The sequence below is a fragment of the Gopherus evgoodei genome, chromosome 18 (genome assembly GCF_007399415.2).
Source record: "Gopherus evgoodei ecotype Sinaloan lineage chromosome 18, rGopEvg1_v1.p, whole genome shotgun sequence".
NCBI classification, from domain to species: domain Eukaryota; kingdom Metazoa; phylum Chordata; order Testudines; family Testudinidae; genus Gopherus; species Gopherus evgoodei.
This window is the reverse complement of record NC_044339.1, coordinates 1,414,023-1,441,508: the sequence shown is the minus strand read 5'-3', so window position 1 is coordinate 1,441,508 and position 27,486 is coordinate 1,414,023. Positions and strand designations below refer to the sequence as shown.

The 27,486-nt window shown below is 45.0% G+C and overlaps 1 protein-coding gene across 6 annotated transcripts in view; it reads left to right on the top strand.

Annotated features, from left to right (window-relative positions):
- USP48 (ubiquitin specific peptidase 48) overlaps positions 1–17,341 on the top strand; it is a 65,984-nt gene extending 48,643 nt beyond the window's left edge. For all 6 annotated transcript variants that reach the window (XM_030537228.1, XM_030537227.1, XM_030537226.1 and 3 more), the window contains 12 exons: positions 674–798; positions 1,388–1,510; positions 5,555–5,616; positions 6,532–6,642; positions 7,355–7,485; positions 7,770–7,876; positions 11,806–11,910; positions 12,995–13,150; positions 13,624–13,749; positions 14,591–14,639; positions 14,967–14,993; positions 15,085–17,341. In XM_030537228.1, the coding sequence (XP_030393088.1) occupies positions 674–798; positions 1,388–1,510; positions 5,555–5,616; positions 6,532–6,642; positions 7,355–7,485; positions 7,770–7,876; positions 11,806–11,910; positions 12,995–13,150; positions 13,624–13,749; positions 14,591–14,639; positions 14,967–14,993; positions 15,085–15,107 (1,145 nt within the window). In that variant the 3' untranslated portion in view covers positions 15,108–17,341. The remainder of the gene's footprint in view (positions 1–673; positions 799–1,387; positions 1,511–5,554; positions 5,617–6,531; positions 6,643–7,354; positions 7,486–7,769; positions 7,877–11,805; positions 11,911–12,994; positions 13,151–13,623; positions 13,750–14,590; positions 14,640–14,966; positions 14,994–15,084) is intronic.
- Positions 17,342–27,486: the final 10,145 nt, after the last annotated feature.

Here is a 27,486-nt window from a genome sequence, read left to right as displayed (position 1 = left end):
TTGTATCCTCGATCCTGGTTCTGTTCTTACCCTTAATTTCTCTTCCTGTTCCGTGGATTTTTCTCTTTCCTTTCCTTTTGTTGCATTTGAATCTGCTGCTTAGGCCAGTGGTGCTAGGACGTTTTTAATAGTTGGGGAGCTGAAAGCCAGCTCCCTAACCCTGTCCATGCTCCCTCCTCCCAGAGCTGGGACCAGGAGGGGGGAACCCAGACAGGGGTAAGGGAGCCAGGAGCCCCATGTAAAACCTGGGTACTGCAGCACCCATAGTTCCTGTGGCTCAGGCACGTGGTTTTGTAAATCCAAATGGCAATCGTGGTAGATTAGGATCTTTCTGTTTTTAAATAGAAATGCTGTTTTAAGAATGTATTAGGTTGTCTTTTAAAATAATTAGCTAAAATTCTTAAACCATACTGTTGCTGTGAGTTAGCACCAAAATCCTACCTCCAGGAGGAAACTTAATCATTGATGGGATAGAAATAAAGGTTGAAGGTGACTCTTCTGTATACGTTGCTCTTTTTCTTTTTATTTAAGTGTTGACACAGGTGTCAGATTATAAGGGTGTAAAATCTACATCTGTATTCATACAGGTAATCTCTTAAATCTGTTTTAGTGCTGTGAAACTTTTGCTGAGTATGTGCAGAACAAAAATGCTCTCTTGGATTTCTCCATGCAGGTGACCTATGCATATCAGAAAATGAAAGGAGGGTTGTTTCTAAAGAAGCCTGGAAAAAGCTCAAGCAGTATTTTCCAAAGGCCCCAGAATTTCCAAATAGCAAAGAGTGCTGTTCCCAGTGCAAGGTATCTGAATAGCTGATGACTTTGTAAGCCTTTTCACAGTTCATGTATGGTGGTAGCTGTAGCTTTCATGTTGGCATTCACCTGGCTTAAAATGCATGGGAGGAAAAAAATTTGCTTTTACTTTTTTAATAGCACCTTTGAAAATAAACACAAGTGGCCAAAAGGACTTTCTGTTCTCACAGCAACAAAGGGTCCTGTGGCACCTCATAGACCAGGGGCAGGCAACCTATGGCACATGTGCCGAAGGCAGCACGCGAGCTGATTTTCAGTGGCACTCTCACTGACCGGGTCCTGGCCTCCAGTCTGGGGGCTCTGCATTTTAATTTAATTTTAAATGAAGCTTCTTAAACATTTTTAAAACCTTATTTACTTTGCATACAACACTAGTTTAGTTATATATTAGAGACTTATAGAAAGAGACATTCTAAAAACGTTCAAATGTATGACTGGCACACGAAACCTTAAATTAGAGTGAATAAATGAAGACTCAGCACAGCACTTCTGAAAGGTTGCCGATCCCTGTTATAGACTAACAAAAGTATTGGAGCATAAGCTTTTGTGGTTGAATACCCACTTGGTTTTCACACAGATTCTGGAAAGAGAAGGAGAGGAAAATGAAGCCCTGCATAAGATGATGGCAAGTGAGCAGAAGACTGCTCTCCAGAACCTGTTCCAAGACAAATGCAGACCATGTCTTGGCAGCTGGCCTCAGGTACAAAGACTAAGAAAGGTTGATTGTCTGTCAGATCTGGGAAAAGGCTATTGGTGGACTCTTGCATTTGACAATAGAATGTAAAATTCTGATCTGTTAGAAGGGAATCTGTGTTTGTAATCCTTGAGCAAAATATTAGACCATGCACACATGGTGTAAAGCTTATTGAAAATACAAATCCTTTAAGCCCTGACTTGGATACTCTCTTTGGATACAGAACTCCAGGGTGCTCTTTTGACTGGCATTTGTAGAAGTGTGTATCTTTCAAGAGAATCTCCTTTAAAATGAAAAAGAATAGCAAATATTAGTTGAAGTAAACTTCCTCCAGTACCTTCTGTGTGTCTTAAGTATTGACCTGGCCCTATTTCTGCAGTGACTTGAATACCTCACAGACTTGAATGCATTTGTTCTTGAAACCCTCTGTGAGGCTGAGCAGGGCCGTTATCCCTATTGTACAGATGGGGAACTGAGTCTCTGTGCCTGCAGGATGTGCTCGGGGTGTCTGGTATAGAGCAGGGAACTGAACCTGGATCTCCGGAGTCTTAAGTTGACATTGGAGCTGACCTTATTGCATGGAGGTTGATACTTGATCAGAGAGAAATTTAGTGTTTTTCCCCTTCCATCCAAATGTCACTCAAACATCAGTAAACCTCCCTTTTAGCCTAATCTTGAATCCCAGCTAGTTTCTCAATGTCCCCCCACTCCCCCACCCCAAATCATCTCATCCCCTACCTGTTGCTCCCACATCCACCACCTGCTTTCTCCAGATGATCTTGTCAAGCATCCAGATCATTTGTCACAGTAACCTAGCTGCTACTCCTGCTCCTCTTCCCCCTCCTGTAATCATCCATCTTTCTTTCTTCTAGCATCCTGTGTGGTGCTAGCTTTCCAGAGAGGAGATGCTTGTGTATGTCTTGCTGCGGAAAGGGTCTCTGGGGCCATCTGTGGGAGCAGGCTAGAACAGCCCAGCTCAGGGGGAAGAAGTGAGAGTAGAAATAGCAGCCCACCATCCAAGTTTTTTGCCTTTTTTGTTCTTTCAAAAGAGGAACTGTTTCCACTGTTCTTGTTTTGCAAGTCAAGTCTTACATTTACCAAAGAAAGGAATTTCCTTTTTATCAACAAATTGCTGATATAATTGGTGCCACAGTGATTTGCTCTTTGGTGTTAGGGTGATTCTTTATTGGTTAATTTGTTTATTGGAATATATCTTAATTTTTTTTCTGTCCTGAGAGGTACACCCTCATCTAAAGGCAGTATTTGGCCCTTGCTCTCCTCAGTACATTGTAGGAGAAAGTAACTTGACAGTAGCTGTTAACTATACCTGCTGCTCCCATGGTACTGAGCCAGCAGTAAGAGCTGCACTTTTGAGCAATTTCACATGGAAATGGTAGTAATTAATTTTCTGCACTACAGGACTGGGTTTAGAGCATTAGCTGTTGATGCGGTGCTGGAGAATTCCATTCTGAACCCTACTGGAGGGAAGGGTTTTTGTCCTGCTATACGCTTGGTGTGTGTCTCTTCCAGCAGCAGGCAAAAACTCTAGAGAGAGGGTGGAGTGTCTTTAAGCAGCAAACAAGTCACAGGTATGGTAGGGGTTGTGAATTCTTGGAGCCAGTCATGATAGGAGTAGCAAGGCTGTTTTCACTGTCACCTCACTGAGCCTGTGTGGGGGTATTGTGTTAGCAGCAAGAGGCGTGTTTTATACACATTAACATTCCTCTGTTTGAATGCAACTTTTGAACACCACATCAAATCAATTCCAAAATTTCAGGGAATGTTCTAACATCAGTGGGCAGAACCCTGTTGATTTTGGTGAAAACCAGAAAGGGGAAATGAGGGGGTGACAGCCCGGGCTTCTGATTAGCACATCCAGCAAGTTCAGTCATCTCTGTAATTTTCTGTAGATCAAAGAACCAGTTCCTGGCTGACATTACAGCATTGCTGCATAACACCATCCCCATCCCACCTCTGCCCCTCCCCCCAGTAGAGTTCAACATGTTGATGCCCTGAACGACTTAAGAATGGTGGAGGAAATAAGGATGCACAGAGAGCCCCTAGGATGGAGGGAGAATAGGGGGCTCTGGCATGAGGGGACATACAGCCCCGAAGGAGAAAATGAAGGATAATGGTATGGGGGATACACAGTGGCATGGGGCAGAGAGAACGGGGGGATCCTGGTATGGGCAGAGGGGAGAAATAAGGGGGACAATGCTCCTGGCATATGTGTTGGTGCGGGGGTTATAGGGAATCTCTGAAATAATGGGATGGGAGGCTGACACACAGGGAATGCCAGTAGCCCCTTTTGTGTGCAAAGAGATCTGCCCATTGAAGCAGCAGTCTGCAACTCTGTAGTTTAGGGGTCGGCAGCCTATGGCATGTGTGCCAAAGACAGCACACGAGCCAATTTTTAATGGCGTGCTGCTGCCTGCTGTAGTGCCGGCAGGCAGGAGCGTGCCATTAAAAATCTTACTCGCTCTTCTCTGCTTCCACTCCCCCCGTGCAGGGGCAAAGGGCAGAAGCTTGGTCCTGCTGGCTCCCCAGCCTCTTCCCCTCCTCTGCCTCTCGTCCCTCCCTCCCTGCCCGGCCGATCAGCTGATGGCCCTTGTGAGGGAGGGGATCGGGAAGGAGCAGAGTCAGCGAAGAAGCAGGTGCAGGGCCTTGGGGAAGGAGGGGGGTGGAATGGGGCATATACCCTCCAGCTCCCTGATCTGATCCCCCCCCACACACACACAGCCCTCTGCCCTGAGCCCTGCAGCCCCACGCAACCCCCAGGCCTGTGCCCTGTACCCCCTTCATGCGCACCCAGCCCTCTGCTTGACTCCTTTACCCCCCCCTTACAACCCCAGCCCTGACACTGGCACCGCCCCCGACACCTGCACCCCTCTAACATCCCCCAGCCCTCTGCCCTGACTCTTGCACCCTCCTACATACCCAGCTCCCCACACTCCATGCACCCCCCACATCCTGACTCTTGCACCCCCCCCCGCATATACCTATCCCCACCCTGAGCACCAAATGGGAGCTCCTCCCCACCATCCACATTCCCACCTGCACCCCTCGCACCAAATGGGAGCTGCCCAGGTAAGTGCTTCACACTCAAAACTCCTACCTGCCCCAACCCTGAGCCCCCTCCCTCATTCTAACTCCTGGCCAGACCCTTCTCCCCCAGCCCTGTGCTCGGTCCACTCCCACCCTCAGCTCAGTGCAGAGAGAGGAAGAGAATGGGCCAGAACCAGGGAGAAGGTAGGTACCCACTGTATGTGGGCAGGCCGGGACCCCAGACTGGCAGCGGGCTGAGCGGGTCCAGCAGCTGGGATCCCAGCTGGCAGGGGCCGGAGGATGGAACCCCTGAGCCGCAGTGGGCTGAGCGGCTCAGCCCACTGCTGGTCTGGGGTCCCGGCCGCCGGCCCAGCACAGCCTGCTGCCAGCCTCGTTGTACAGAACCCCAAATCAGCAGCGGGCTGAGCAGGCTGGTGGCGTAAGATCAACATTTTAATTTAAGTTTAAATGAAACTTCTTAAACGTTTTGAAAACCTTCTTTATTTTACAATACGACAAGAGTTTAGTTATATAATGTATAGATTTATAGAGAGAAACCTTCTAAAAAACATTAAAATGTATTACAGCCCTCAAAACCTTAAATTAGGGTGAATAAATGAAGACTCGGCACACCACTTCTGAAAGGTTGTCGACCCCTGCTACAGTTAGTATAATATGCTCTGCTGGTTAATCACAGGCTGTGTATGCCATAAGGCTTGCTGGAGTTCAGTAGAAATAATTTATACAATGGATTGAAGATAATTGGGTACAAAACTGAATTAACTTTCTAATATAATATAAGCAGTAACACGGGTTCGCTGTGCGCTATGTTCTTGGTACTTGATCTTAAATTATTGTAGTTGGCTTTCAGAAGTCACACTTGAATGGAGTTATTGTAAAGAATGTTAGGATCTTGAAAAGGAGCAGGTGTAACAAAGACAGTGAAAACTTAGGTTTTTTCTATCTCCATTGTTAGGTTAATTTAAATGAAGTCTGTTTTTCCAGGAGACAGATGAGCTCTACATTGTATCACAGTTTTTTGTAGAAGAATGGAGGAAATTTGTAAGGTAAATTGGTTCATATTTTAAATCTTCACTGAACTCCTTTTATTCCTTTTAGGTTTATATGTAGTAATTTGACTTTTGGATGATGTTTGTATGGTGCAGTGTAGAATTGTGCTAAAATTAAAATATCTTGCTGTGTAATGACTGACCTTGTGGAAATAAGGAAGCACTGGGATTTTTAAGCTGGTATTGGTTGTTATAGGTTCTGAGAAACAGCGAATGTTCATGTTTACTCTGTCTGAAGGAGAAGGTCAAGTTAGATACCAGATTAATTAGTTTGTTCTCATGACTAAAGCTATATCCTGGTCACAGGACATAACTCAGTCCTGCTTCTGTAGTCTGTCATTAATAGGAGATAATCTCCCTTCAGTGCTAGATACAAGAATAACATCCCAGAATAAAAAATATATATATATATGATTGCCTGAGCCTAACAGTCTACTACTACAGAATTTTTGGCTACTTTTCTACAAAATCACAAATTTAAATACTCTGCTTATCTCTCTTCACAGCACTATTTGCTGACTTATGATTTCTTGTTAAAGAGATAGACATCACACAGTTATGCTAACTAGAGCTCAGTGAAAAATCTCCCAAATCATGCTAGTTTTGAATCAGTTTTTCTCACCAAAATGAAAAACCAAAATTAAAATTATTTGGTTCAAACAAAAACATATTGAATGTTGTTACAAATTAGCCTTTTCAAAACAATGTCCATTCAAAACATTTAGCTATTTACAAAAAAACACAGGTTGTTTTCAGCTGAAATAATTCGCCATATTTGACCCACATTCATGAGTAGTTTCCATGCCCATATGTGTATTTTTTGGTAAATTTACTTAGCTGCCAAAAAAATCCACTTAGCTCTGTCTAACCATGCTAAGTACACATTTGTTTTTCCTTCTCCTGTTTGAGCAGGAGGCCTACAAGATGCAGTCCTGTATCATCAGTAGGAAACAGTGCTCTTCTCTGCCCACATGGGGGCCTCATGTTCACATTTGCTTCCATGACCAGAGAAGACTCTAAACTGTGAGTTTCTTCTGTTCACTTGTCTTCCTTTGTCAGGTATTTCTCGGCCTCCAGGAATATGTGAACCAAATGACTCATGAGGACAGGACTGTTGATCTCTGTAATTGTAACTTTTCCCTCTGAGATATCTGTTTTTTGAATTACCTTGATGTGAAAACCCCTTTACACCTTTAGATAAATCTTCACACAGAAATTACCTTACATGTTCAGTGATGTGCTCTGCAGAAGCAAGGCTAGCATTGGAGAAAGAAATATGATCAGTAAAGTAAAATTTATTATTAGGAATTGAATGAGCTCAAGTGAGACTATTATTTGACACTGGAAACTCACTTCCTTACCTTTACCATCAGAATGGACACAGATCTTCTCAAAGCTGATTTCCACAAGACTTCCCTTCAAAGTATCAGATACCATCAATGGATTTCATGCTTTGTGAGATTGCTTCTTCAGGGGCACAGAACTAAATGTAACACATCTTCCACTTTAATACTTTTTCTTCCATCTCAGTCCTTCCTCCCTGCATAGTTTTGCTTTAGGTGGTAGAGAGACTGTTCTTGTTAACATTTAAAAGGTTCTGAAACCTAAAGCCCAGTGCACTTGTAAGACTTGTGCACAGAGTTTCTTTTATTGACAACTAAGCTACACAGCTGTAATTGAAAACTTGTGGTTTGGTTTTTCTCTGTCATGAAGCATGTTGTGTTTCTTTGCACAGTATAGCTCTAATATGGCCCAGTGAGTGGGAGGCAATACAAAAACTATTTGTTGTGGATCACGTTATCAAAATCATCAGAATGCAAACTGCTGAGACGAGCCCTGAGAGCACGCTTTTCGATTCTGAGCCCAGTAAGTGAGTCTTATCTTCACCAGTGTCTGTAGAATAGCTTTTCCAGCTGGTACTGGCTTCCTTGTGGTGTTTGGAGAGGGAGTTGCCATTGTAGCATACAGGGTCAGAATTTAAGGGAGGAGTGGAAAAGATACAGAGTTTGGAAAATATACCCCCATTGTGGAAGCTACTCTCAGTTTAATCATGAAGGTGGTGACTATTTGTAGTGGCACTGTATGTAATGTCAGTGTCACCAAAATATCTGTTGACATTTTAACCATGCTTTCCTTGTTTATCCTTCTAGAGCTGTGTCCAGAATGCAGAGAAGGATTGTTATGCCAGCAGCAGAGGGACCTGCGTGAGTACACCCAGGCCACCATCTATGTACATAAAGTGGTGGATAATAAAAAGGTACGGATCCCTCACTGCTAATCTTCACTGAATTTTGTTAAAGGTAAACTGTACTGAATAGTAGCCAAGATATATATAAAAACAGTTATCAAATAATATATATTGGAAAAGAGAATCCCTGTGCTGCGTGAGAAATTACCCAGCACTGTTTCTGTGCCTCCATTCTGCAAATGGGCTCTCAGTGGGTGCTGCTGTGTTGAGGATTCCTCTTCAGCACAGGTGACTTTTAATGATTCTAGAGACGGTTTGAAGCAGTCTGCTTGCTCTCTTATTAGAAACTCTTGGGAAAAGCACCAGTGCTGTTGTTACTCTTCAAACTACTGGTTTAAACCAAACCAAAATGCCCTCATTAATATTAAACTTTTATTATAGTAGATTTGGATGTTTGGGGAGGGGGTTTGTTGTGGTGTCCCCCCCTCCCCCCCCCCAGTGCTCACTACTGGTAAGACAAGATGCTTTTTAAAAATCAAACACAAGTTTAGGTTGTAAATTTACTATACCCTGTAAAATGCTGTTTAGGTTTTTGGTAACTTATGGCTCTAGAACTTGTTTTACAAATATCTGAAGGTTCTTACAGTAATCCTCCAGTCGTCTTTTAGGTGTGTTTTAATACTCGGTAGTTCTGGGTGAGAAACTAAGGCTTATTATAGGAAAACTCTTCAGATAAGCTGGCAAGAACCAGCTGATGGTAGCACGATAGAGGCACTTTAGTGCGAGACAGTCACAGGATTTTGTTGTACTAGGAGTTTTCAGAGGGCATAGTGGATAGGAGGGACAGATTTTACTGGCTACCGACAGCTCCCTGAAACATGTTTAACTTTTCAGCTGTCAGGAGATTTGTGAACTCAGGCTCTTGTGAAGTGGCTGCACAGTGCATTATGTTCAGTTTGTGACATTTTATTCTATTTTATAAGAGTTACTAGCTAGTTTGTCTCTACTAAAACATGTTAGGCCTACGTAGGGTAACCTTTCTCTCAATGTGGGGCTCGAGTGTCTTCTCTGGTGCTAGCAGCGTGGAGAGGCATCTCCCCTCTGCTTTGTGATGCCTTGTGACTCCTCACTGTGCATGAGACTCAAGAGGTGCTGTCCCTTGGGAAAATGAATAATTCTACCTCTGCTTGCAAGGAGTATAAAACCCAGTACACAAGATACAATAAAATATATAAACAAAACCCCGGTAAAGGAATGACAAACCCCAAAATAACAGTATAACAAAGAGGACTTCGCTGAGAATAGGAAAATTGGATCTGGGGAAGGGTTAATTAAAAATTACTGACCAGACCCAACCACTTCCCACCCCCAACCCTCTTGACTTTTCCTAACCTCCAGCTCCTTCCGTGGCACCTGCCTAGGTAAAATGTATGCTGGGAATGAGTCCAGAGATAAGTGCAGTGAGCTTTGGCCAGCGTAAGAGTGGGCCCTTTTATTGTATCATCTTATTGTGGGCAGGGTCCTCTGCTGGCTCCCTGATCTGGAGTCCTGTGGAGTTGGCTCAGTCAGTGGTGTCAGGTCATATTTCTTCCACTTTGGACACTGGTCTCTGTAGGGCTGGAATTGCCTGACCTATGCACTGAATCCCACAGCAGATCAAAGGCTCCCTTTGGGGAGCGGGTGTTAATCAGAGACTCCCTGAGCAGCCCCAGTAAATTGCCAAAGATCACCCCATGTGGAAGCCTCCCTTTTGGCCTCAGTAGGCCTTTCTAGTGCATTCTGTCTCCATGCCTGACTGCAGGCATGCTGGAAATGGTGTCATAGGGCTCTGGTGGCCATTTATTGTTGTATGTAGTCCGTAGGGTAGGACCCTCTAAAGCAGTTTCTCAACCTTTTTGATACCAGGCACTGGCTTGCTGCCTTTCTAAACTGTGTCAGGGAGATCTCAGGGACTGGCGTCAGTCCACGAACTGGTCATTGAGAAGCATTGAGAGGTGTAGTGCACTATTCCACTGGCCGTGTGGGGGTTACACTAGTAGCTGTAAGTGTACAAGCTAGCCCATGTGGGTGAAGAAGGTGAAATAGCTGTTGTTCATTTTATCTCATCTGCTATCAGTTTCAGAGGAAAATAAATGGAACAGTAAGAATTGTTTTCTTTTTGGGTCAGGGCCAGATCCTGGGAGAGGCTCTGCCTTCTGAAGGGTGCTGAGCACCCTCAGGGCCCAGTGAAGTCAATAATAGTTGAGTGGCTCAGGTCCTTGCACATTTAAATCTAGGTTTAAATAATGAGTATTAGTTAACAGAAGTAGCTAGGGCTCTGTTGGCTTTTGAGTTGATGAAAGTCATATTCTCAGGCACAGAAATTTGCTCTGTCTCTGCAGAGGTGAGCGGATTTTGAGTACTAGAGTAGAATCTGCATGTAGGTAGAACTGGTGGGACCTTGCAGATTATTTCTAGAAGAGATTTTTAATCAACTGGATCTCTACTTAAAGTTTTTTTTAAATGCGCTTATACATGTTCACATATACAAAAGTCTTAAATTGATGAGAAAAATCATTAGTACCAAAATGTTACTGCCCATTAACATCTGGTGTCATCGCACCCAGGTTTATGGTGTTCCTGGGAGTGACTGCTCACTAAGCAGTGGGTATTTTAACTAATAACTTTCTGCAACATAGATTTATTTGGCTTCATAAATCAATTAAGCTTTGTTTGTCACTACACTCGCCTTCAGTTCAGGGCAGATATAGGTACTTAGCAGTAACTAGTATAAATCTAGTTAAAGATGTATATTAAGATATATATGTAAGTTTAGGGGGGAAGATGGGCAGTTTCTCTCTTCACCTTGCAGCCACAGTTGTATGTTCTGTAAACGTGAGAACTTTGATAAACTGCTAATAACTTTGAGAATGCTGCAGTTCATGCTCAATGTTTAGAACAGAGGTAGGCAACCTATGGCATGCGTGCAAAAGGCAAGCTGATTTTCAGTGGCACTCACACTGCCCAGGTCCTGGCCACTGGTCCGGGGGCTCTGCATTTTAATTTAATTTTAAGTGAAGCTTCTTAAACATTTAAAAAATCTTATTTTACATACAACAATAGTTTAGTTATATATTTTAGACTTATAGAAAGAGACCTAAAAACGTTAAAATGTATTACCGGCATGCAAAACCTTAAATTAGAGTGAATAAATGAAGACTTGGCACACTACTTCTGAAAGGTTGCCGACCCCTGGTTTAGAAGATGTGCTGGTTTCTTTAATTGCAAAATACATGTATGGAGAAGCATACACCTAGATGGGTTAACATGCTCTGAGGCATTCAGTTGGGAGTATGCGTAACTTCCATAAGGTCCCTTGAAAATTCCAGCCTCCAACGCTATTTGAGGAGCCTAGCACAATGTACATTACTGTAGGATAGGTACATTTATCATGAAGTAATGTAGGGATAGATATGTATAAATTATTTATCTGTAGCTTACTTACAAATTAACTGCAGACAGACCAATAAATAACTAATGCGCGTTTCTGTCAGTCTGCTAAATGCAACCACACGTCAGTCGTGTATGTGTCATTTATGGAGAATATTAGTTTCTCTTTGTTACAGCTCTCTCAACACACTGAGGTCATGTCAGAGAAAGAGCTGGCTGAAGAGGAAACAGTTCCTAAGCTACAGAAAGCAGCAGATAGTTTCTCCCATTTAGCCAGAATCCATGAAAGATCATTTACAAGCTATATGTGTGTTACCAAGCTGTAAGAGACAAAATCCTAGTTTATGTCCTAGGTTGATGCATTCCAAATATCTGCCTAGATTAGGGCTTGACAGTGCCGTTGGTGTTTTATCCCCTATGGTCACTTGACCTTGTACCGTATTTAAGCTCATTTTATTAAGGTAGCACCCTTAAAAATGCTCTGAAAGCAACTTGCTAAAAGGCCTGGGATAACCTGAGTTTGTGCTGTTGGAACAGAGTTGCGCAGTATGTGATTTGTGTAACTTCAGGTAATGAAGGAAGCTGCTCCAGAACTGAATGTGAGCAGTTCAGAAGCTGAAGAGGAAAGGGAGGAAGCTAAACCAGAAGGGGAACAGGATCCAGATTTTAACCAGGTAAAGATCTAAAAAGCTGCAATTTTGAGTTTCCCTCTAGCAAAGTGTCCAGCTCTGACAATACAGGAATCTTCTTACATTTACTGTTAGCAGTTGAAACCAGAAATATATCAGCTTCTTTATTTTAAGCTTATTGTTGTAATACCTTCTTAAAATTAAAATTTCCTTACCTTTTTGTTCCATTTGACAAACCAATTGCTCTTTGCTCCTGTGTGTCTGATGTGGTTGTGGAGCTAATATTGTTTTGATTAGTTTCCTTGTTAGTACATCTTACGGGGCATTGTGAAAATGTATTAAATGTAACGCACATTTTAAAGCTCTGATAGAAGGTGCTCTCCAAGTTCAAGGTTTTATTAAATTACTGAACATGTAGTTTTTGTGATCCCCACAAAAATGATGGATATTAAGTCATTTTCTTTTAAAAGCATTGTAGCCATGTTGGTCCCAGTATATCAGTCACGAGGTAAGTGAAGAAAAATTCTGTGTAATTTGAAAGTTTGTACCTTTAACCAACAGAAGTTGATCCAATAAAAGAGATTACTTCACTTAACCTACCTTCTTGAAAAGAAACTAGAACCTAGAGGACTGTCATAGGTTTGGAACCTATAAAAATTTGGGCTTAGAATTCTTAAACTTTCCTAGTCCTAGTATGTCTGTCCTAACACTGATGCATGCTCTTCGTGGTACCCATAGAAATACTGAGGTTTTTCCTTCAAGTGGTGGTAACACATCCTGTTGTCTTACCCCTGACTTTGGCAGAGTCTTTCTTTCTGTACTCTTTTTGGAGAGAAGTTGTTTACTACGACATTAAATAGTTAACACAGATTGAAAAGTGGTTCAGTACTCCATGCTGTTCTCGAGTTAAAAATGGAAATGTGGATATCTTTGAGCAAGTCCTTCAGTACTTGCAACCTCTCTGATGCCTGTGTGCATCACTTGATTATCACAGATGTACTTTAATGTTTTGTGGTGTCTCTTGCTTAAATAGCTTATTTACAAGGCCACCTGGGTAAGAGGCAGATTGAAGAATTTGCATTATCCATAAATTCAGCAAGCAAACTTTGTTTCTGACTCTTGTTCCTAGACTAATGGTGGTGCAAAACGACAGAAGATATCCCACCAGAACTATATTGTTTATCAAAAGCAGGGCATCAGACGGAGCACGCGACACAGAAAAGTCAGAGGGGAAAAGGCACTACTTGTTTCTGCCAACCAGACATTGAAAGAGCTGAAAATACAGGTGAGGAACTGCCTTTGTTCCTAAAAATAGTGTTCTCCTCTGCTGTCGTGTGTGCACGCACACTGGTGACAAGGAAGTAAATCTAGATTTACTTGTACTCCTAGCTGTTGCCATTATTTTAGATTTTCCTGTGTAAGAAGGTATAAAAATACTCCAAGAGCATGTCATGGTAACTCTCAGCCAAATCTTTTTTCCCACTTCATGGATGAAGAAGGCTCTAAATACAGTAGAACTGTCACATTTCTGCACCAGATGGCGGCAGTGCACAAGGGGGCTCTTGCAAAGCACTGCTCATTGGTTCTCTGTGACGACGTAGAAAGGGTGGGGCAGTGGCATCCACAATGATACACTACTCAGTGACTCTGTTTTGTATGATGTCCTAAGACGCATGTTTTTTGACAGTATTATTGGTATGTGTAGGACTTATATATTTAGCTTTTGCACAATCAGTGTGTTTTATTGTGTTGGCACAGATCATGCACGCATTTTCAGTTGCTCCGTTTGACCAGAATTTGTCGATCGATGGGAAGATACTAAATGATGACACTGCAACACTTGGCGCCCTTGGAGTCATTCCAGAGTCAGTCATTTTATTAAAGGTAACAAGAATTGTGGTGGTCTGCTGAAAGGAAATACAGGCTGGCAACAGAAATGATATCAACTTAGAATTACACTAATACAATATTGAGATTACACAGTAAAGCATTTGAGTCAGGAAATATTGCAATTTGAACACTCCTCGTCAGATGCAGGCATTGTCTTTAATTGTCTGATATACGGTATCTGAGAAGTTAATATTTTTTTACAGCTGAAGGTATACATGTGTAATGAATGTGAAAGCTGCTGTAGTGCATAAGCACAAGGCCATCAGAATTAAAGTTGTGCACTCAACTTTCACACTTAGATTTTTGAGCACTAAACTGTGTAATCTCAGTATAGTTCTTCATACTTAATTTCCTGTCCTCATTTCTGAGGGAAGAAAAATCTTAAATTCCATAAAGAGCTGTTGCTGATGAAGGCTAACTAGTGCCTTAACTAGTGTCACTAGTAACCTGTGCACTTGTAAGTTTAGCAGGTGCCAGTTGGGCAAAGGACAGTAAGTGCTTCCATATCTGTGCACGTACATGCCTCCGTAAGCATGCAGCACAACAAAATACAATGGCCCCAGCTGGGATATGCTTACTTGACTTCAGTGGGACTAAAGCACAGGCTTAAACAACCCTTCCTAAACAGAGCGACATTACTGAACTGCGGATCCTAAAGCCTCAGAAGTGCTACCAGTCCTCTTTTTATTGTCCCCCCAACCCCACTGGAAAAACTTCTTTGGCAGCAGATATTTATTTTCTTCTCCAGTCTGTTTAAATGCACATCTGCTGGAATCTCTTGTTTAGCTAATAGAACTGGTAAACTTCTAGTATTTGTGTTTGGTTTGTTTTACAGGCTGATGAACCAATTGCAGATTATGCAGCAATGGATGATGTTATGCAAGGTAACTCTAGAAACATTCTTCTTTGTGAAACACATTATTAAGCACTGTACTCTTTCCTGGTTTGTTGCTTCGACAAAAATTATTTATGGTCATGTAGTACAGCATTTGGGAAAGAAAATGTTAAGCATAAGAGAGGCTTATTTGTGGAGTTGAAGTCACCGTGTAGAAAGGTAGGAGAAATTAGCAAAAAACAGAAGTATTCTTTCCCTGGAGCCAGCCCCTGAAAGTTGTTGACGCTTGCAATATGCTATAGTTGAGACACCTGATTCTTCTTTTAGATGTCATGTTGTCATTAGAGGTTTCTGAAGTGGTATCTTTCCTTTTCAGTTTGTATGCCAGAAGAAGGATTTAAAGGTAAGACACTTATTTCTTCTCCATTTATTTGAACCTACCTTAATTTCATCTTGAATGTGTGTAATCTTCTTTCTTGCTTTCTCTCTTACAGGGACTGGTCTTCTTGGACACTAATGTTTTTTTATAACCTCTGGCAGCAGAGAAATGATCAGAAACAAAGAGGATTTTGACATGGTAGGGCATTAAAGCAAAGGTGGATATAGGACTAAACAGTTGCTTGACTCTTCCGGAAGGCAGAAACCCATTCTGAAATGACTGCCCCAAATGCCTTATGTCAAAGCAGATTGCACTGAAGAGACATCCTGACTTCAAGAGAACGTTTCAGATTTTATATTTAATAAAACAGAAGTAAAAGTATAGTAGCAGTAACAATATATCATGTTTACAGACAAATTTCTAGCTGAGGAAGGGAGAGGCATTCTATTGTTTCCTTGCTCTGATTTCATACCACAGTCATCTGTCGTAAAGAAATAGTATTACAGTAGATCAAAAACATCTTGATCTGTCCTAAAGTAACTCTTTAGAGATAAACCTGCTTACAGATATCCTGTCTTCGATCCACTCTTACTCTTTCAGTACAGCATGGAAGTAAATAATTTGTTAATTGTGAAGAATGACTAGCTTTTTCAGACTTCATATATGTACCCCAAAATGTAAACTGTGGCTTGCCTGTGAAAGCCTTCCATCAATGGCTCTTCAGCACAGAGGTAAGGGGGATAAGGAACTGCCTTCTCTGCTGTCTCTGGAGGCTCCATCACACACCCATCCTTTTGCAGTTTCACTTTCAACATGATCCGAACTTTAATAATCACATGGTCTTTCTTTGTGAAATGTGTTTTTAGAAATGTTGGATATTTTAACAACTTTTGATAACATCTTCTCCAGTATGCTACTGCCAAGAGCCAGAAATCCATTTCCGCTCTACTGATGAATTCAGGAATGTTGAATTAATCTTCACTAGAACATCAGAATCGGAGATACTGAAGGGGGTGAGGTGTCATACTTGGGGCACATTTTTCATGTGAAGAGATTTTCCTTTTGCTTTCAGGAATGTGCTAATCTTTTTTTTTTTTTTTTTTACCATCTGTAATTCCCAGAAAGGATCTCTTCCTGACCCTATTAAATATTAGCTGGAAATAGCTTACCGCTCAAATATTTAAAAGGACGCTGTCAAGGTATCTTTAATAATAAAGTTAAACATTTCCTGGTAGTTTCATGCTCAGCTGTGCTCCCTTAGCAAAATAGCCTCTTGCTGAGTTTGGGATTTGGCAGTGTTTTATTATTGTTTTTAAATTGGCTGTTTAGAGCAAAACTACTGTATTTAACAATGCCATGAGCATTGCAGGCAGATTTAAGGGGTCGGGCGTGGAGAGTGGAGGATATATAAAAACATGGGCCTGGTAACCTTGATAGTGTTCTTTTTAACATTTACCTTCTATCAGAGTAGTTATAGTGCTCCTTCAGACAATGATTAACCTTTGTTCTTTTTCTCTGTACAGTTTTAATCCATCTTTTTCCTCCCTCCCTCCGAAACCATTTAGGGAAGGTGATAGGGAACTCAGGCAGCAGGTCTGGACCAGTGAGAGTGGCAAAACAATTGATATAAAGTATCCTATTTGGAGCAGTTGTAAGGCCATAAATAATGGCTTGGAAATGATTCAGAAAAGGGGACTTAAAACTGAGATTATTTCTAATGTATCTTGATTTTGTACTTCAAGATACAGGGTTTGGATCCAATAAAAGGGCTGGATCTTAGAGAGATGAAACAGTGCAGCTGAGCAATTTATTCTTTCCCAAGGTAAAGACTTCAGTAAAAGTTCAATATGCTATTGTTAGTGCTTGATTAAGCAACTCTACTTCCCTTGAAAACAGGCTTGTTTGCCTGAAAGAGATTTTATTCTTTTTAGACTGAAGCACTCACTCATGTACATAGCCCCTGGAAGTTTGATATTTTTTTCAATTTGCTGGTTTTTTGGGAGGGTGGGGGGGTGGTTTTGTTTTTTATTTTTGTTTTTTTGTTACGAGAGTCTCTTCCTTGAGATTACAATGTTCCAAAACTAAGTCTCTTAAACTTCACAGGGAAGAACTGTAAACCATGATGTATAAGTAGACACAATTACAGAGGTAATGTATAGCTGTACCTAATGGCCTTGGTATTGCTGTATCTTACAGCTGTGCAGGGGAAACAGGCACAAGATGTGTTCAAAGGCACATTAACCGTTTTGTCTGTATTTGCAAACATATTGGACTAAAATTGTCATTTGAACTGTTGAAGCCTTATTAAAGTGCATACACATGGTCTATCTTCTCGTATTTTAATGTATTGCATAAAGCATTTTTTACATTAATCGGTTCAGGTATCTTCTGTAAAATTTGTGTCGTCTTGTTCTAGCATTTCTGAGAATTCCACAGTTTGAAACTTTTTTTCCTGTGAGTTGAATGTGCCATAAAGTGTGATGTTAACAGTTTGATGGCAGAATCAATAGATAACTTTCCTACTGGCTTTATTTTAGTAGTAGAGTTTAAAAAAAAAAAAAAAAAAGTTTCACATAGGTCTCAGGATATTTAAACTGTAGCAGAACATTAGTACAGATTCCTCTAGTAAGAAGCACTATACATGTAAACACTTAAACGCAGTCCAAATTGGTTTTCTGATTGTTGACTATTCACTGTTCTTAAGCCGTTCACTGCGGCGTAAATTGAATAATCTTGTTCAGATACTTAGGCAAATGGATCTCATCTACCATTAGCTGTATTGCAGAAGCAAAGTTAAGGAGGCGCGGAAACATTCCTGTAGTACTAAATACTTCATAGTTGTGAAAGAAGCCGTGTTGAGTGAATCCAGAAGACAAGTCAGCTCAATTTAAGTTTTTTTTATTAGATAATGGGCTTCACGTACACAAATTAGACTCCACGTCCAGAAACTACTACACCAGAATGACTAGCTTTGCATATGGTGATGTTTGAGAAACCATAAAGACACAAAAACATCAGTAAAACCAGTCTTTCCTCACTGTAGGTCATGTGATCTCTTCAACTATAGCATATCGAGTTAATGGCTCAAGAAGACTTCTTTGTGTAGTGTAAACTTTGGCAGCTGTTCTTCTGCAGAAGTGAAAATAACTGGTACAGCAATTGTCCATGACAGAGGTGTTTCTATATCAAGGAAAGATACACTTCATGCAGGCCAGACCAAACCCCTCTTCAGTCCAGACAGCTGTGGTTTAGAGCATTTCACCTTCTATATGAGATTCTAAACCAACTGGATGCTCTGTGTACTAAGAAAAATGGCCATAGAGATGGAATGATCTAGTGTCTCTATTTTGCTTCTTGTAACGGTGTCTTGGGATGTCTCCTCTCTGTGGGGAGACAGTATTTCTCCTACCCCACTGCAATGCCTCACAGGATATCCCTGTGTGCTTCTAGGACTCCAGTGGATCGCTACCCATTGCTGGTGGGCAGAGTAAAGAAGCTGAGCCCTCAACAAGAGGTGGTATTATTGGTGCAATATTAGCAGCAGTCCCGTGGCCTGCTGTAGAGTGGGATCTCCTGTCAGGTCCACAACACACTTTGCTGCTATTTCTTAGTGTTGGGGGCTGATGGTGGGGTGAAGGTGTTGCGAGGTTTGTGGAAAATGCGTATAAAAGAGCTGGGGCCATGTGCAAGGATGTGGGGTTACTTTTGTGAGTCAGCAAAATGTTTTAAAACAACCTGCTGCCTGCACTGCAAAATAATGGCAACAAAAACATCAGCATGAAATGTCAGGGCTCCCCTTCAAATCCCATCCAGGGTATCCTGGTGCTACTGGTAATGGGGGCAGGAAAACTCTTACTAGCTCTACTCAGTGTGACACATTGGCCCATGTTTACTGTGTGATCTGGTGCTACTGTTCCAGTGCACTTGTGCCTGCATATTGGCTGATTCTAGTGCTGAGCTCAGGCCTCCCACCAGTTGCCTTTATAGATGCACCTTTGGATTTCTCTCCCCAGCCTCACAATCAATATGAGCCTGATCCATAAATTGCCCACTTCTAATATATAAACAGCTCTACCATTGATAATCTCATACAGTTAGCACATTGGTACTTTCCATATGTCGGATAGAAAAGAGGGGCTATATCTGAATGGGAAGTGGCAGAAGGAGGATTTAAAATATTTTAATGAATGTGTGATGGCTTTTGAAGTGAATGTGGGAGCTATTGCCCTATTGCACTTCCCATCCCAGTCCTGGGTTACCACTTCTGAAAAGTCGTTGCTGCTTGCATTTCCCATTGTAGATCATGCTTCCACAACTTCCTTTTTCTCATTCAAATACTTACCAATTCCCACCACCACTGCCTAGCCTGGACTCCTGTGTGCACATTTAACTAGCCACTTGCTTGGACCCTGTGGAAAGGCTGCCAGGAACAGCTGAGCAGATACTTGGGCTAGGTCCCTCTTCCTCACTCTCGCAGAAGCACCCGCGTAAAAGCAGTGGGATGCTAATGAGACCTGCAAACTTTGATACTTCATTCTCTCCCTTGTCTCAGCCAGCTCCGTTTAGTTGGATCACTTTCTAAAGAAACCTCTGAGACAGGCTGTACCTATATGTTCACCCCTTTTACAAGATTATGATAAATTTTGTACAGCATATGCTTTGAGGTATCATTTGAAAACTCATAATTCACTTCTTATTATCCTGGAAAAATACATGTGGCAACATTGTAAAATCATAATGTTCCAAGTTTTTAAATTAAAGGCTGGGGGGAAGCTGACAGGTGCAGATGAGCACATGGTTTGGACAGAGGCATCCCTTAGGAGAGGGTCTATTAATGGAGATTCTTTGTACTAGTAAGAAGGAGAGGACGGAAGACGATAATACAGCAGGATCTGATAAACAGTCAAATGAAAGAGTCAATTACATCATGTAATGTCAGACAGCTGAAAAGTGACAAGTTTTTAAGTGCTTATATATAAATGCTAGAAGTCTAAAGAAGAGATAGGTGAACTAGAGTGCCTCGTATGAAATGAGGATCTAATAGGCATCACAGAAACTTGGTGGAATGAGGATAATCAGTAATAATTCTTTGAGTTCTTGTTCACATCCATGCCACATTAGGTGTGCACGCACTGCATGCATAAATGTCGGAAACGTTTTCCCTTAGCCACTCCCGGCGGGGCCCCCACCAGAGTGGCACCACTGCGCCATGCATATATACCTCCACTGGCCCGACCCCCTCCAGTTGCTTCGTACTGTCCGTGGCGGCGTTGGAACAACCTCTTGCTCTCATAAGAGAAGCAATCCCTTAGCCTTAGAGTTGCATAGCTGCTAACAGTTAGCATTTCATTGTTGTTGGACACTTGATAGATTAGGTGCTTGGAGGGTCCTAGCACCCGCCCCGGGTTGCGGGGCATGCCACAGTCCCAAGGATTTAAGGCTTGCACCACGTGCTGCAAGCCTGTGCCAGTTAGTGACCCCCATGACTTCTGTCTATGTTGCCTGGGGGAAGCTCATCAAACAGAGAAATGTAAGATTTGCAAGACCTTTAAGCCAAGAACAAAGAAAGAGACTTTCGCTTAAAGCAGTTGTTGATGGAGGCTGCGCTGCAGCCATCGGGCCCGGAACACCCGATGCCAGCCCCAACCTCCTCAGTGCAGAGCGCCCCAGAGTCTTCAAGAGACCTGGTACCGGCCAAGCACCACAAGCCGTCAGCCTCGGAATGCCAAAGTACGCCCCAGCAACGCTCATCGTCCCTGGTGCAACCCAAGGCAAAACCAAAGGAGGGGCGTGGACTCTCCACACAAAGGAGACCAGTGCCATATCAGGCCCCGAGTGTCGAGAAGAGTGGGATGGACACTGCACTGACTTCGGCATCGGTGCCATAAGTGAACTCAGTGTGGACAAAGGGCTTGAGGGCGTAATAGATCAGCCCTCCGTGTCTGACTCCTTTGAGGCTCATCGGATTGTCAGTGACAAGCCCTCTCCTAGCCAAGGAGAAGTCTCTGGCATCCAGACCAAGGGTGCCGTTGAAGGGAAAGCCGGCAATGGTGTGCCGTTCGAGGACACTGGCCCAGCACCACTCCTGGTGTTGGTCCTGGTCGAGCTCCGAGTCTGGACTCCCAGTTACCCTTGACTCAGAGGGACATCTCGGTACTGGAGGCAAGTCAGTGCACGGGGTTAGTGCAAGAAACATGGCGCTCCCCAGTTTGCCCCCAAGACCAGCACCAGAAGGAGATGAACTGGGAGTTACGAGGGCTCTCAGAAGGCACTGGTCCCAGTCTCGGTCCAGAGAGCAGCGGTACTGGTCCCGCTCCCAATCAGCAAGAAGCCGATCATCAACCTTCTGCTGGCACAGATCGATGGCACCTCCATGGCCCTCACGCACGGCGTCACTGGAGTCCGGTGCCAACTTGTGCCAATACAGCTACCCACAACAGGCTCCAGATAGGAGGGAACAACAAATTGGTTGGCAACCACAATGGGGGCTGCGAGGACACTGGCCCTTCTGGACCCCTTGGGCCTATCACCAGCGACAAGGTGCCCCCTTCGGGGCCAGCTACTCGGTGCAGCAATCCCAATCCCCTCACCGATGCTTTTCAGTAAGGGAAGCTATGGTGTCCAAGCCACCTGCAGCCTTACCAAGTGAAAGACCGGAGAGTCCGGCACTGTACTTGGTGCCGACCCAAGGCCACTGGCCCCATCTTGAGCCAGAAGCCCCTCCCCTGGGGGGAGGGGGACCAGGGAGACCAGCCAGAGGAAGCTGAGCAGCTGCTAACTTCCTCGTCATCCCTGGAATAAGCAGTAGCAGGCACAGCAGTGCCAGGACCTCTGCCAGTATACCACAAAGCGCACCAAGAGCCGCTATGTAAGGTGGCCCATAACTTGGGGTTGCAAGCTGAGGAGACAGTTGAGCAGGAAGACCCCATGGTGGACATTCTGAGCCCAGAAGGTCCATCCAGAATAGCGCTCTTGTTCATTAAGACCATTCAGTCTAATTACACGACTATATGGCAGACCTCAGCATCCAGGGCACCAACAGCCAAAGGTGTGGAGCTCAAGTACTTTGCCCCATCAAAAGGATATGACTTCTTGTTCTGCTACCTGAGCCCCTCCCTGGTAGTCTCAGCGGTAAACGAGAGAGTGCCATGGGCCCTGACCCCTAAGGCCAAGGAAGCAAAATGCCTAGACCTGTTCGACAGGAAGATGTATTTGTCAGGGGGCCTCCAGCTGAGGATTGCTAACCAGCAAGGCATCCTCAACAGGCATAACTTCAACTCCTGGGTGGCAGTGGAGAAGCTTAAGGACAACCTCCAACAGGAGTTCACGGCCCTGGTGGAGGAAGGCAAAACTGTAGCGAAAACCTCCCTCCAAATGTCCTTGGACTCGGCTGACGTGGCAGCCAGGACAATCACATCTGGCGTGGTCATGCAGCGCTCGGCATGGCTTCAGGAGTCAGGTCTGCCATCTGAGGTCCAGAATTCACTCCAGGACCTCCCCTTCGAAGGATCCGGACTCTTCTCAGACCAGACGGATGCAAAGCTGCATAGCCTCAAGGACTCTAGAGCTACACTCAAGTCGCTGGGTATGCATACCCTAGCGACTCAGAGGAAGCCCTTTAAGTCGCAACCTCCTCCCCAGCGCTGTACCAGCCTTGACCTCAACTGGAGCCTTACTGCAAGTGAGGCAGACACAACAGGAGGCAGTGCAATGATAACTCCTCCAATAGGCCAGGCCACAGCCAAGGCCACCATAAATCTCAGCCGGGCCCTAAACCAGGCTTTTGAAGGTGCACACAAGGACGGCATATCAGATCAACTACCAGATCCATCCCCTTGTTTCCTCAACTGCCTGTCCTGCTTCTCCCATGCATGGTCCAGCATTATGTTGGACCGTTGGGCATTACATACGGTGCGAAGGGGGTACATACTACAGTTTTCCTCCCTGCCTACCGCTGCTCCCCTTCCCCGTCCCTCTTCAGGGACCCTTCTCACGAGCATCTCCTAGAAAAGGAGGTTCACTCGCTTCTAGAGGTGGGGGCCGTTCAGATAGTGCCCTTAGACCTAAGGGGGAAAGGGTTTCACTCCTGCTACTTCCTCATCCCCCAAGGCCAAGGGGGGGCCTTTGTCCCATCCTAGACCTGTGTGGGCTCAACAAGTTCCGGGTCAAGGCCCGGTTCTGCATGGTGTCTCTGGGCAACATCATCCCTTCTCTGGATCCAGGAGACTGGTTGTTGCCCTCGACATGAAGGACGCGTACTTTCATATCGCCATCCACCCAGCGCATCGCCGATTCCTGCCCTTCAGTGTGAACCAGGAACATTACCAGTTCATGGTTTTACCGTTTGGCCTAGCTGCAACCCCATGGTTATTCACAAAATGCACAGCGATGGTGGCGGCGTTCTTGCGGAGGCAGAGGATTCGAGTGTACCTGTACCTTGATGACTGGCTCATGGCGGGTTGGTCCGAAGAAGAGGTTCAGTCCCATGTGCAGATGGCATTGAGTCTATTCTGCAAGCTGGGGCTCCTGGTCAATGTTCCCAAGTCCACTCTTGTTCCAACGCAGAGAGTGGAGTTCATAGGGGTGGTCTTAGACGCGGTACAGGCAAGGGCGAGCCTCCCGGAATAACGATTCCGAGCCATTCAGCAAGCAGTGAACTCCCTGTGCCAGTTCCTCACTACAATGGCCAGATATTGCCTGCGGCTTCTAGGCCACATAGCAGCTTGCACAATGTCGTCAAGCATGCCAGACTGAGACTCAGGACTCTGCAGGCTTGGCTCATGGGTGTATACTGCCCGGGCAGGGGACCCCCTAAACTGGATAGTGACAGCCTCAGGAGATTTGCTGGACACATTGAGGTGGTGGCAGTCCCAGACCGCGGTTGCAAAGGCATCCCCTTTGCTGCACAACAGCTAGACTTGACGCGTCTGTTGCCAGCGTCAGACTTTGGATGGGGGGCTCACCTGGGGGACCTCAGGACTCAGGGCTTGTGGTCGGGGGTGGAGCGATTGCTCCATATCAACTTAAAGAAGCTCAGGGCAGTTCGTTTAGCATGCCCAGACCTTTCACGCCACTCTGAGTGCTCACAGCGTGACAGTTCTGACAGACAACACGGCCGCCATGTTTTACATAAACAAGCAGGGCGGAGCCCTCTCCTCTGGAACTTCTGCATAGCCCATGTCATTCACTGTGAGGTGATGAATCTCCCAGGGGAGCAAAGCAACCTGGCGGACCACCTCAGCAGATCCTACTGCATGCACAGATGTCCTGCTTTCGTTCTTCCGAAAGTGGGGGGTTCCCCAGGTGGACCTGTTCACTACTGAGGCCAATGCCCAGTGCCTGCAATTCTGCTCGTTTCAGGATCACAGCCCGGTCTCAATAGCCGACGCATTCGCGGTCCCGTGGGAAAGGGAATTGAAATACGCCTTTCCCTAGTTCCCCCGATGCACAAGGTACTGCTCAAGGTGCGCAGGGACAGGGCGTCGATCATTCTCATTGCCCTGGCCTGCAGTGCGCACCCTCCCCCAGCACTGGTTCACCATGATCCTGGAGCTGCCAGTGGAGACCCCGATAACCCTGCCCCTACACTGGGACCTCATTACGCATGACGGAGGGCGGTTTTTCCACCCCAACCTGCAATTGCTGCATCTGACAGCATAGAAGCTATGTGGTTAAATGCATTGGAGAGCCAGTGCTCCTTTCCTAGTGCAGCAGGTTCTACTTGGTAGCAGGAAGCCCTCTACCAGGACAACTTACTTGGCCAAGTGGAAAAGGTTCTCGTGCTGGTGTGGGTCACAACAGGTGCATCCGCACCAGGCCTCAGTGCCAGTCATTTTAGAATACCTACTGCACCTCAAGCAGCAAGGGCTGGCCCCGTCCTCGATTAAGGTGCACCTGGCGGCTATCTCTGCTTTCCACCCAGGGTTTTCAGGTAGCTTGGTTTTCTCCCACCCAATGGTGGAGCAATTCCTCACAGGTCTGGAAAGGGTGTTCCCTTATTCGCACCCCCGAGTCCCACTATGGAATCTCAACGTCGTCCTTTCTAAGCTCATGGGGCCTCTGTTCAAGTCCCTGGCTACCTGCTCCCTTCTCCACCTTTGCTGGAAGGTGGCATTCCTGGTGGCCATCACCTTGGCCAGAAGGGTGTCTGAGCTGAGGGCTCTTCTCTTGGAGCCACTATGCACTGTTTCACAAAGACAAGGTGCAGCTCTGCCTACACCCTAAGTTCCTCCCAAAGGTGGTCTCTCAATTCCATCTGGGCCAGGACATTTGCTGGGTTTTTTTCCCAAACCCCATGCAGACCCAAGTCACCGCAGCCTGCACACCCTAGATGTCCGCCAAGCATTGGCATTCTACTTGGAGTGCACCAGGCCCTTTTGTAAATCCACATAGCTGTTTGTGGCCATAGCTGAGAGAAGGCGAGGCCTTCTGGTATCAGCACAGCAAATCTCATCATGAATTATGGACTGCATTCGGGTGTGTTATGACCTCACAGGTGTCCCAGCTCCGGCGGTCACAGCCCACTCGACCAGAGTACAGGCAGCTTTCACAGCCTTCCTGGCACAGGTCCCAATCGTAGACTATCAGAGTTGGAAGGGACCTCAGGAGGTATCTAGTTCAACCCCCTGCTCAAAGCAGGACCAATCCCCTGACAGATTTTTTTTGCCCCAGATCCCTAAATGGTCTCCATGATTGAACTCACAACCCTGGGTTTAGCAGGCCAATGCTCAAACCACTGAGCTATCCCTCCCACCCCCGGAGATCTGCAGGGTGGCCACCTGGTCATCAGTGCACACCTTCACGACCCACTACGCGGTCAACCAGCAGGCATGGGAGGATGTGGCAGTTGGCAAGGTGGTCCTCTGATCGATTGTTTCGCGAGTCCTACCCTCCTCCAAAGGTAAGCTTGTGACTCACCTAATGTGAAATGGACGTGAACGAGCACTCGAAGGAAAAATGGTTACTTACCTTTTCATAACTGTTGTTCTTCGAGATGTGTTGTTCACATTTATTCTGCCACCCACCCTCCTACCCCTCTGTCAGAGTCGCCGGCAAGAATGAACTGGAGGAGGTCGGGCCAGCGGGGGTATATATGCACAGCGCAGTGGCAGGAGCCGCTAAGGGAAAAGGTTTCCGACGCTTGTGCATGTGGTGCACACAAATCTAATGTGGAATGGACGCTCGTGCACATCCTGCACTTAGGATGGAAGAATCCCATGCACTGCTACAGACTAGGCACCAAGTGGCTAGGCAGCAGTTCTGAAGAAAAGGACCTAGGGGTTACAGTGGACGAGAAGCTGGATATGAGTCAACAATGTGCCCTTGTTGCCAAGAAGGCTAATGACATTTTGGGCTGTATAAGTAGGGGCATTGCCAGCAGATTGAGGGACATGATTCCCTTGTATTCAACATTGGTGAGCCCTCATCTGGAGAACTGTGTCCAGTTTTGGGCCCTACACTGCAAGAAGGATGTGGGAAAAATTGGAAAGAGTCCAGCAGAGGGCAACAAAAATGATTAGGGGGCTGGAGCACATGACCTACGAGGAGAGGCTGAGGGAACTGGGATTGCTTAGGCTGCAGAAGAGAAGAATGAGAGGGGATTTGATAGCTGCTTTCAACTACCTGAAAGGGGGTTCCAGAGGATGGAGCTTGGCTGTTCTCAGTGGTACCAGATGACAGAACAAGGAGTCTCAAGTTGCAGTGGGGGAGGTTTAGGTTGGATATTAGGAAAAATTATTTCATTGGGAGAGTGGTGAAGCACTGGAATGGGTTCCCTAGGGGGGTTTTTAAGGTCAGACTTGACAAAGCCGTGGCTGAGATGATTTATTTGGGAATTGGTCCAGATGAGAGGAAGAAAATATTGGGACAGGGGGGTGGGGGGCGCTGGCATAGAAAAAAACAAACAAAAAAAACCCCAGTGTTTTGGTTGGGATGCAATTTGTTGGGATGCAATTTGTCCCAATATTTCGCACTCTGTGGCAGCAATTCGGCGCACTGCTTGAGGCGGCGAAAACTGTAGAGCTGGCTCTGGTTAAAATGTTCTAAAGATAAGGCAGCCTACAAAGCTGAGCCTGTGAAAAGGCCTCCACAGCAGTCCAGGAAGCTTTAAATGAAGCAATTTTCCCCTGCAGTGTGTGAAACCCAGGAGGTACCTGCCTGTAGAGTAAAGGGAACGTGACTGTATGTCTTCAGTGTCAGTCAAGAGAAAGACAAAGGCGAGTAGCTCATGAATGTTCTCAAGCAAATAGGATTTTAAAATGTTTCATCCCCTTTAATTCTCCCCAGCCTTGGTGGGAGCAGCCAGAGAGGAGGAAATGCCAATGTTTGGCAACCCACGTGTTTTAATTTGCCCAAAAGAAACGCTGCATACAAACCTTCCGTCTGGCCCCCAGGTGCTGCCCAATGGGGCACTAGGGACCCGCCCTCCAACATGTGGTGAGGCAGCAGCTCAGTTTGCCCATAGGCGCAGAAGTTGGCACAGTGGGGGTCAAGTCCAGTTGTTCATGGGCAGCATACA